The sequence below is a fragment of the Gossypium arboreum genome, chromosome 10 (genome assembly GCF_025698485.1).
Source record: "Gossypium arboreum isolate Shixiya-1 chromosome 10, ASM2569848v2, whole genome shotgun sequence".
In the NCBI taxonomy this organism is placed as follows: Eukaryota; Viridiplantae; Streptophyta; class Magnoliopsida; order Malvales; family Malvaceae; genus Gossypium; species Gossypium arboreum.
In genome coordinates, this window is record NC_069079.1 from 129,678,271 (window position 1) to 129,688,917 (window position 10,647).

Below are 10,647 nucleotides of genomic sequence, written 5' to 3' on the forward strand. Positions count from 1 at the left end.
TTAAGTTGACTTGATTAAACTGATTAACTCATTTAACTCGATTCGAATAATTTAAAATTTAATTTTTTTCTTCGATTTTTTCGAGTCGAATCGAATTTTGCTCACCCCTAATTGCTAAGCAGTTTAGGTGAATCAATGTTTAATTAGAAAATTGATTCGATTCTATGTTTAAAATAAATGTAGACAAGCATATTTCTTGGTAAAAGATCTATTCAATCTCTCTCAATGTTGATATTTAGTAAATTGATCTCTCTTAAAAAAATTAGAACAATTTAATTTCCATCAATTTCGAAAGTGAGAAATTAAGATAAATTAATCACAACATTAATGATGTCCATCAAATGTACATAATTTTGATTAGTATAATAACAAATTTATCTCTCAAATTTTACAATTTTGTCTTGATTTAACAAATTTAGCCCACAACATTTGTATAGATGTTAATACTAAATTTATTGATTTTTTTAGAACCAAGACCAAATTGACAAAAAAATGGAAACATTGAAGGCTAAATTTATTGTTATACAAATCAAAATTACGTACAATTGATGAAAGACGTTAACATCGTGATTAATTGCCCTTAATTATTCACTTTCAAAATTAACAACGATTAAATTACTTTAATTTTTTTTAGAGTGACCAATTTATTCAATTCTAAAATTAAAAGAAACTGAAGAGGTCTTTTTACCCAAAACTCACCTTACCTGTGCTCAAAATAAAGGACTAAATTGGAAAATCTATCATTATTTTACCTAGGAAAATAGAAACACAACACCCTTCATTCCAAAGACTTTTCATTTAGGGGAAAAGAGTGAAAATTATAAAGTTGTGGGAAATTTAAGTTCAAATCACTTAAAATTGTCTAAAAAGTGAATCTTATTCTTAAAGAAAATTATATGAAATTTCAGTTCAAATTGACCCAAATCACAAAGTGTGTAGAAGTCAATATTTTTGTTAGGAAATTTATAAAAAAAATTCATCATAGCCCAAAAGAAATTCAAGAATGGTGACAAAATATTTTTTCGTATAGAAATTTATTTACTTAACAATTTTTTCCCATTGGAAGACCTTGACTTGGAGCTTGACTTGGAAATTAACACCCACCAACATCATTGGAACAATTTTTCTTGTTGATAATAATCTTTAAGACAAAAATAGCATCACATACATACACAAGAGCTGAGTTACTTGATTACAAATCAAAGTTTCATAAATTAAAATAAATTTTAATTATAAAAAGCCATTTTGATTAAAAAATTTTCAAACTTCTAAAAAAAAAAAAAAGAGCAGAGCAGAGCAAGCAGCATAATTAATTTTATTTGGTTCGAGTTTTTGATGGTAGGCAGCAGTGTTAAAGGCTTTTGGAGAGATAGAGTTTGATTGGTGGTGTGGTTTCTAAGGTCCACACGCACATTCTTCACTCATACAATTGGCTATGCTTCACCCTTTCAATCTCATTCCCATTTAATTGACTCACTTTTTCTTCTTACCATTAACAAGATAGAAGCAAAAGCAAAGCTCCCTCGGTTTATTTTGTTCTCTTTTTCCTCAATCTCACAATCCATACACCTTCATGGCGTCTTCTTCATCTTCTTCTCGTCAAATGAAGCATCAAGTTTTCTTAAGCTTCAGAGGTGAAGACACGCGCCTTGACTTTACCGTTCATCTACTCCAAGCTTTGAAAGACAAGGGACTGAATGTCATCTTCGATGAAGAAAAACTAGAGAAAGGGGAGCAACTTTCACAAGCAATTGCAGCCTCAGATCTCTCAATCCTCGTTTTATCTAAAGACTATGCTTCTTCAAAATCATGCTTAGCTGAACTTTCTGACATCATGGATCGCAAGCGCAAGCCGACTGACAAACATATTGTTCTTCCCATCTTTTACCAGGTTGATCCTTCTGATGTGCGAAATATTGGTGGGACTTTTAAGACATCCTTCGAAGAGCATGAATCAAAGAGACCAATTGAAGACGTGAAGCGATGGAAAGCCGCCTTCGCTGAAATCGGAGCATCAAAAGGGTGGCATATAGGAGGCAAATCCGATGGGTAACAATATATATATATTCTCTTCTTATATTTGACTTATATATATCTATATATATCTTTCTTTTGACTGTTGATTTTTTTTTTCTAGATTTGAAACTGAGTACATTAAAGATGTCGTCGAATATGTTTTAAAAAAGTTGAAGAGCAATTGTAGAAGTGTCTCTGAAGAATTGGTGGGAATAGATGATCAAAAAAAGAAGCTTTTGGTGTTAATTGAGCAAGCGGGCATCCATGTAATAGGACTTTGGGGAATGAGTGGTATAGGCAAAACTACCCTTGCTGATGCTGTATATAAGGAAGTCTCTCCAAAGTTTGAATGTCGTTTGTTTCTTCAAAACATTAGTGAGAAAATAAAAAATCAGGGGAATGAATCTTTACGAAATGAACTTCTTTCCAAACTATTAAACAATACCCCTTCCATAGGACACCCTTACCAAGAGAGGCTGAATAATAAAAAAATACTACTTGTCTTTGATGATGTTAGTGACCCAGACCAAATAAATTTCATGGGTGTTAAATATTTTGGTCCTGGAAGTAAAATCATTGTAACATCTAGAGATATACAAGTACTTAGGAATGGAGGAGCGAACCACATACATGAGGTAAAGAAGTTAAATATGAACGACTCTTTTCAACTTTTTTCTACATATGCATTTCAATTGTTGAATGTCCCAGTTGATTTCAAATATCTATCATTCAAGTTTGTAGAATATGCCCAAGGTAATCCACTTGCTCTTAAAGTTCTGGGTTTGAAATTATATACAAAGTCTATAAAAGAGTGGAAGAGCGAGGTGACTAAACTAAAGCAATGTGGAGAAATAAAATTTTCACATATTTTTAAGAGTAGCTTAGATGGGCTGGATAAGGAAGAGAAGGATATATTTCTTGACGTAGCATGCATCTTTAAAGGGCAACACTTGAATTATGTAGAAAAAGTTCTAAGTAATTATTATAAAGGTGCAAGATGTGGAATAAGTAAGTTGGTCGACAAGTGCCTACTTGAGGTCAAATATGAATCTATTTCTATGCATGATATGCTTGAAGAGATGGGTAAAGACATTGTTATGCAAGAATCTGAATGCCTTGGAAAGCGCAGTAGATTATGGAATTGTAAAGATGTGGAAGAAGTGATCAGATATGATAAAGTAAGTGTTAATTGTATTTATATTCTTTTATTCTTTCATATATGGTTTAATAGATGTTGTGGTGTACAAAACATTATCCTTTTGATTATTATTTCAAAAATAAAATATTTATTACTTCCCATAAACATAATGACCAAATGTCTTATGATACAACAGTCAACATGGAATTTGCTAAAGGTTTATTGAGTTAGTTAAATATATAATGCATTACTTTTAAAAAATAAAACAGTAAAAACATTGTGCATCTAAAAATTCCTCTAATAAAAAGGTATGCCAAGTTAGTTTAAAGTCTTTCCTAATATAATTAACTTTTTTATGAATGATTTCATGGAATTTCTATAAATTTCTTTATGTTAATTCATGATAAATATTTTTTTATTATCAGGGGACTGACCTAATTAAAGGAATAAAGGTAGACATGACTGAGGTTGATAGTCTACAGTTTTGTGCTACTGCTTTTGAGAAGATGCATAAGCTTAGATATATCAACATCAGCTTTCCTGAGAAAATGTTATGGCTTAAGAAGCTATATGCAAATCAAGTTGATAGTATATTTCTTCCTGATGAGCTAAGGTTTCTCCGTTGGGATGTTTACCCTTTCAAATTTTTATCCGATTTTAATCCAAAGAATCTTGTCGTGTTGAAATTATTACATGGCAACATGGATCAACTTTGGAATGAAGATGATGATATGGTATATACTTTCATACTTTCTTCATCTAAGAAGTTTTTTAAGAAAAAGAGAATTTATAATTTGATATATTATTTAAAGTTTTTAAAAATAAATCTGAAATATTTTATTTTATTTTATTTGAATAAGTGACATCATTTTATTTATTAATTGTGGGTGAATTTTCAAGCTCAATACATCAAGTTTTTATTCTTAAAGCCCAATCCAAAGAACCTTATTATGTTGGAATTACCAACTGGAAACATGGAACAACTTTAGAACAAAGGTCATCAGGTATATGTATTTTTATACTTTTTCATCCAAGAATTTTTTAAGAAAAATAATTTATAATTAATATAATATTTAATTATATGATAACATATTTTATTAATTTTTTATAAAAAATTATTTTATTTTTCAAAGAAGCAACATCAATTAATCAATTAATGGTAGGTGAATTAATACACCCAATACATCAAATATAAATTTTTATTTTGATAGTCTTAATACAAGTAAATGATGCTCTAAAGTAATGATAATCTTCTTAATTATTTATTTTCTTTTCATTTTTACTGCCTAAAGTAAGTAGATGATTCTTAAAAGTGATATAATTATTTTTATATATTTTTTTTGCACAGAACCTTACTAATTTAAGGAAATTGACGTTTCATATTGCAAGAATTTAAAGAAGATCCATAATCTTTCAGGAGCCATCAACCTTGAGCTCCTTCGTTGCATTGGCTGTGAAAGTTTGGTTGAACTTTGGAATGAAGATGATCATATAGTACGTGTGTTTTCTTACTTCTTTTCATTTAAGAAATTTTTAAAGTTTTTAAAACATAAACATGAAAGATTCTATTTATTTTATATAATTAGTGGCATCATTTGATCTATTAATTGTGGGTTAACTTTTACACTCAATAACATCAAATATGAATTTTTATTTTTCTTAGTATTATAATTATTTATTTCTTTTTTCATTTGTTACTGTTTAAAGTAAGTAGTTGATGCTTAAAAACAATACAAATATTGTTTCTATACAGGAGCTTATTAATTTAAGGGAAATTTACGTTTCAGAATGCAATAATATAAGGAAGATATGTAATCTTTCAAGAGCCATCAACCTTGAATTCCTTGATTGCTCTTACTGTAAAAGTTTGGCTGAACTTTGGAACGAAGATGATCATATGGTATGTGTTTTCATACTTTTTTGAAAAAAAACGATTTATAGTTTGATGTATCAAATATTCATATGATAACATTTTATTTAAAGGTTTTTAAATGTATATATATAAAAGAATTTATTTTTTTAGATGAGTGATATTTTCACACTCGATACATCAAATATAAATTTTTATTTTTTTATAGTATTATAATTATTTATTTCCTTTTCATATTTTACCGCCTAAAGTAAATAGTTGATGCTTAAAAGTAATACAGTTATTTTTTTGTATAGGACCTTGTTCATTTAAGGAAAATTTACTTTGATGGGTGCGTGAATTTAAGGAAGATACCTAATCTTTCAAGAGCCATCAACCTTGAATTCCTTGGTTGCTCTAATTGTAAAAGTTTGGTTGAACTTCCTTGCCTCAATCATTTGGCATCTCTTCATCAGTATAGTCTTCGCCTTAACGGATGTTATAGTCTCAAGAAGTTTCCTCAAGTTCCACGTCCCTTTTGTTCTTTAGATTTATCAGAAACCAAAATTGAAGAAGTGTCTGATTCAATTAGGGATCTCCACAAACTTGAAACTTTGTGGTTAGGGAAGTCAAAGGTGAAAAAAGTATCGATCAATATTTTAAAGTTGGAATTCCTTCGTAAATTGGATCTTAGCGGTTGCCCAATTGAAGAAGTGTCGTTGCCTTTCGACCCCCTATGTAATCTTCAGCACTTAAAAATGAGTGGCTCAGCGGTCAAAAATGTATCGATCAAGTTGGAATCCCTTCGTAAACTGAATCTTAGTGGTTGCCCAATGGTCAAATTTCCAGAAATCCCAGGAAGCTTAATAAAATTAAACTTATCTGGCACTCAAATTGAAAAAGTGTCGTTGCCTTTCGACTCTCTATGTAATCTTCAGCTTTTAAATATGAGTGGCTCAGCAGTCAAAAATGTATCGATCAAGTTGGAATCCCTTCGTAAACTGAATCTTAGTGGTTGCCCAATGGTCGAATTTCCAGAAATCCCAGAAAGTTTAATGGAATTAAACTTATCTGGCACTCAAATTGAAGAAGTGTCGTTGCCTTTTGACGCTCTATGTAATCTTCAACACTTAAATATGAGTGGCTCAGTGGTCAAAAATGTATCGATCAAGTTGGAATCTCTTCACTATCTGGATCTTAGTGGTTGCCCAAAGGTCGAATTACTCTCAGAGCTGCCACAATATCTGGAAGTCTTGAGTGTAAATGACTGCACATCATTAGAAAAAGTATCCTTTGCAGATCAAAATTTAATTCAGTTTGATTCTTTAGATGATGAGTTTTGCAAAAATCATAACTTTTTGATGCGATTCCGTAATTGCTTCAACTTGAATCAAGACTCAACTAATAACATTGAGGCAAATGCCATGCTCAAAATTGGATCCCTAGCTAGGAAATGGGTAGCGAGAGATGATTGGCAATACAACCCTGACAGAGCTCAAAGTTTGATTTGTTGTTTCCCAGGAAACAAAATTTCAGCAAATAAGTTCAAGTGTCAGAGCATGAATTCTTCCTTAAGTTTGAAGATAGCCCCAAATGGGGGTAGTGGCAGCAGATTTTTGGTTTTTGCTATCTCCTTTGTGGCTGATCTCACTCACAGCCTTGAATTTCAATTACGTGAATGTATTTGTGAGTACCAACTTACAGCCGCCGGTGGTGGCAATGGTGGAGGTGGTTGTGAAAATTTCAGAAGTGAGATATCTTTCCGCAGTTTTTATGAGCCAGTTAAGTACATGGATTATCACGTGTTTATATTATCTAGCATTGACATGGTTATAGAAGACAAGAATTATGAGGAGGCAACATTTGAATTCTACATCAAAAATTTCCATTTCGATGAAGACAATGATGGAGGAGAAAAGTATATCAAGGTGGAGAGATGTGGTGTTCATGTATTTTACGTGGATGCAAAGAGTGATAAAGATGCTACTGAAAAGAGAGCTGCAGGGAACAAAAGAAGCTTTAGCCATGATGGTGAAGAAGGGGATGGAGGACTTAAAAGATTGAAATAGTTTGTATTTCTTTCCATCTTTGGCTCTGCTTTTGAGGAGTTTCAACTTCTCAATTATGTCATCCAAATGCATAGGTAGGGGTTTCATTTTCATCTCATTTTTTTTATATAATCAGACATTTTTCCGTATTTTCATTTCATTTTTCATATTGTCATACTTTTGTTTTCCACAATTGTTAATAGTAAATTTCAACTTATAAATTAGTGACAGAGTGCTTTAATTAATCAAAACCAACCAGGATGAATCTAACTTGCTCTGCTTTATAAATTACTTGTCTTTTAGAAGGTGCTTTGCCATACCGAATCCTTGTAGTTCCACATTGTAAATATTAAAAGCATAATTTATGAACATAAAATTGGAAATTTGTTCAATAGTTTGTGATAGTTGCTTATTATTATTTTTCTCATCTTCATTCCCCTGTTGTTTGTAGATATAGCATATATTTCCAAGAACGAAATTCTCCATATATATTAATTAATTTGGAGGAAAATTGAACGGAAACTAGAGATTTCAACAGAGTAGCAAAATGATTCTGCTTTGGAGTTGATAAAATATCCATAGGGGATTTGGGTGGGTACCAAAACTCAGATATTAAAATTCATACTTAATTCTTATTGACAGTTGACTTGTTATTGGTTGGTTTTTTTAATTCATAGGACCAGTGGTGGACTCGATTCAGCTTCATTGTTTAGTTTCCATCATTGGTGTCATCTGGTATCTCAAGACTTGCTGCATTTTCCTTCAATGACATCTAGATTCATTAGAAAGATTGGTTATTTGTGCCACTGCTGAATTGGAGCTTCCATATAAGGAGGAGCACCTGAACTGTAAGAGCTTCAATTTGTTTTGCTGAATGCTTGCTTTAAACAAGTGTTTTAACTGATATTTGGTGAAAATGTAAGTTGTCAACGGATTTGTGAACACAACATCAAAGTAATCTTTTGAGGCCCTTTCTAGGTTCTCGCATATTCAGTCTTGGTGAAGAAGTAAGTTACCATTGACTTTGACTTAATTATCATGATTTTAGGTTCATATAATGATTTTCAGCATCCTCACCAATTTTTTCCCATATTTATCAATGGGATTATATAAATGCAGAATTTGCAAGAGATCTCAAAACTTGTGGGATGAACACGTGGAGCTAGATGCAACCTTCGGCAGTTTTCATTCTCAAGCTAGATTGGGTTAGTTCCATGGTAGAGCCATTGGAGTTGATAGCTTCTTACCTTGGATTTTGATTGTCGTATAAGTTTGGGCTGAAATTTCTTTGTATGTTACTGCCTCTCATGTTGTTTGAACATTGCAGTGAAGAGATATTAAGATTCATACTTGAATTCTTTTTGGGAATTGACTTGTTATTGGTTGGTTTTGATTCATAGGATCTGTGGTGGACATCATTCAGCTTAATTGTTTATGTTCCACCATTGGTGCTCATGCCATGGGCAGTAAGTAGAGAGTTAATCATATTGTATCTCAATACTATCTGCATTTTACTTCAATGATTCGTTCACCCATTCATTTATGCTTCATATTTCCTTAAAATGTTAGTAAATATATACGTTTTCAGTTCATGATTTCTGATTTATATTCATGTTAGATAAGGTAAACCTACCAACTATTCCCTATATATAATCAACAAATGCTTGAGATTGGTTAATCTTATAACATATGGTTTTATATTGATCTCGGAGTAGGTGTTTTCTATTTGTTATGTTTTATTATTTTGAATTTTATGACCGTGATCCATAGTTTCCATAAAATTTTAATGAAAGTCAAGTCGGACATAGTGCTACACATAATTCCTCACACTCATTTTCAGTCGTGGAATTCACAATCTGCCAAAAACCATATACTCATAAGATTTCCCTAGCTTCCTTCCTAACCAATTTGCAAACATGTGCCTCGCACAATTCCTATGCTCCAAATTTGGCGATATGTTAGAAATTGCAATCTCAAGGCCCTGATTGTGTTCTAATGAACTAGATAGATTGTTAGAAAAATATAGTTAATTATACTTAACAAAATAAAAAGACAAGACCAAGTTCAAATTAGTTAATTCCCTAACCTTTTGTTGGCCCCTGATAATTGTGTACCCATACCCATCCTCCAAGCCCAAATCAGTTGATAGGAAACTAAGAAACTAGGCTCATGAATCAGTGTACTCCACTTCAACCACAACTCATGCAGTAGGAAACATCTGGTTGTTTGCGTCCCTTTCAACAGCTGTGAGAAATTCACTCTTAAATGGCCATTTTAGGAAGCAATCATCAAATTCAATAAGTGGCCTACACGTCACTTTCCGGCCTCTCTTTAGTTCATCAAAGCACAGATAAAACCTTTTAAAATGAGGAGGGGAATCTATTGTCACCCTTTGAACAACTATTTTTATTGTGTTGCCTGGCATCTTTAACCTTGACTCATGAGTATAGTCATATAATTGACCAAATTCCTCATAATTACTAGCCATGTTCTCCTTCACCTCTTTCTTAGCTCTATAACAACAGTAAATGCCTACATTTACATGCATCTCTGAAGCACATTTTTGAATTTTCCTTAGCTTCATCTTAGGGTGATCATTGATAGTTGTTTCAAAATGTTGAGCAATCATAGTAGCAGTCACCATTTTGTTCTTAAAACTAACCAAACAATGGTGCTCCTCTTGAAAAGTTTTTACTTGCAAGTATTTGGTAATAGGACTATAGCTAGCCAAAATTCTCTATGGACAGTTAGGGGAAGCAATGCACCTCACAACAACCCTTTTCGGTTCATTCCTAAGAAACTTTCATTGTCTTCTACATTCTTTGGAGTAGTTTCGAATTGTACTCTTAAACTATTTGCTATCTTTAAACAACATTCCCAAACTAAATTTTAAAGGATTAGATTGATCATTGTATAAGAGAAACTTGCTTCTTCTTCTCTCACAATCTTCATGTTCTTCATCTTCATATGACCCAAGCAAGTTTCCATGTTTATCTAAGTCCCATACCTTAGCCTTAGTATCATTCCCATCCTCCTCTTCTCCACTAATTGCAACAACAACATTGTCCACTCCATCTAATGTAAAATCAGCAGCATTTGCATCACCAACAGATGATCCATAACCATTATCATTATTCTTTACAATAGTAGACCCTAAACTAATTTACCCACCACTTTCCCCACCACCATACTCATCTGCCTCAATACTAGTAGTAGTCACACCCTTCCCATAAGCTTCTACCCCTTCAACATCACCTTCCCCAACAACTTGTACTTTTTCTACATCACCATCCCCTTCAGCATCAACTTTTACCCTCCCCATTAGCTTGTACCTCTTCTACAACACCATCTTTATCAGGTTTCACTCTTTCAATATCACTCTCCCAATCAGTTTCTACTCTTTCAGCATCACTCTCCCCAATAGTCAACATTAACATATCATCTACTTATAGGGTTATCCACCTCATGTTTAACATATAGGTGAATTACTTAAACATGACCTAAAAGTCTAATATAGCTATTGCAGAAGTGTCATCATAAATCACCTTGAGATTATTTTGTAACCCTACTGTACCAAACTCATGAAAATATATTAA

At 32.3% G+C, this 10,647-nt stretch overlaps 1 protein-coding gene across 5 annotated transcripts; it reads left to right on the forward strand.

Moving 5' to 3' along the window:
- Nucleotides 1–1,182: 1,182 nt before the first annotated feature.
- On the forward strand, nucleotides 1,183–8,419 carry LOC108471794 (disease resistance protein RUN1-like). Of its 5 annotated transcripts, none has more exons than XR_008272284.1 (6): nucleotides 1,183–2,049; nucleotides 2,138–3,194; nucleotides 3,580–3,888; nucleotides 4,503–4,648; nucleotides 4,908–5,054; nucleotides 5,321–5,456. XR_008272284.1 is itself a non-coding variant. In XM_053020199.1 (4 exons), the coding sequence occupies exons 1-4, from the start codon at nucleotides 1,574–1,576 to the stop codon at nucleotides 4,548–4,550; spliced, it is 1,890 nt and encodes a 629-aa protein (XP_052876159.1). In that variant the 5' UTR covers nucleotides 1,183–1,573; the 3' UTR covers nucleotides 4,551–4,816. The 5 variants fall into 5 exon arrangements, 2 of the variants coding, with proteins under 2 accessions (XP_052876159.1, XP_052876160.1); XR_008272285.1 differs by having other exon boundaries at nucleotides 4,942–5,054; XR_008272286.1 differs by lacking the exons at nucleotides 1,183–2,049; nucleotides 3,580–3,888 and adding exons at nucleotides 7,729–8,058; nucleotides 8,171–8,419 and having other exon boundaries at nucleotides 3,085–3,194; nucleotides 5,321–7,146.
- Nucleotides 8,420–10,647: the final 2,228 nt, after the last annotated feature.

What these genes read in the sequence shown, in the direction of transcription:
- LOC108471794 (XM_053020199.1), top strand. Translation starts at nt 1,574, where the DNA reads ATGGCGTCTTCTTCATCTTCTTCTCGTCAAATGAAGCATCAAGTTTTC. An exon ending in AAGTGATCAGATATGATAAA is followed by an intron (nt 3,195 to 3,579) that starts GTAAGTGTTAAT and finishes TTTTATTATCAG; the next exon opens with GGGACTGACCTAATTAAAGG. An exon ending in GGAATGAAGATGATGATATG is followed by an intron (nt 3,889 to 4,502) that starts GTATATACTTTC and finishes TTTTTTGCACAG; the next exon opens with AACCTTACTAATTTAAGGAA.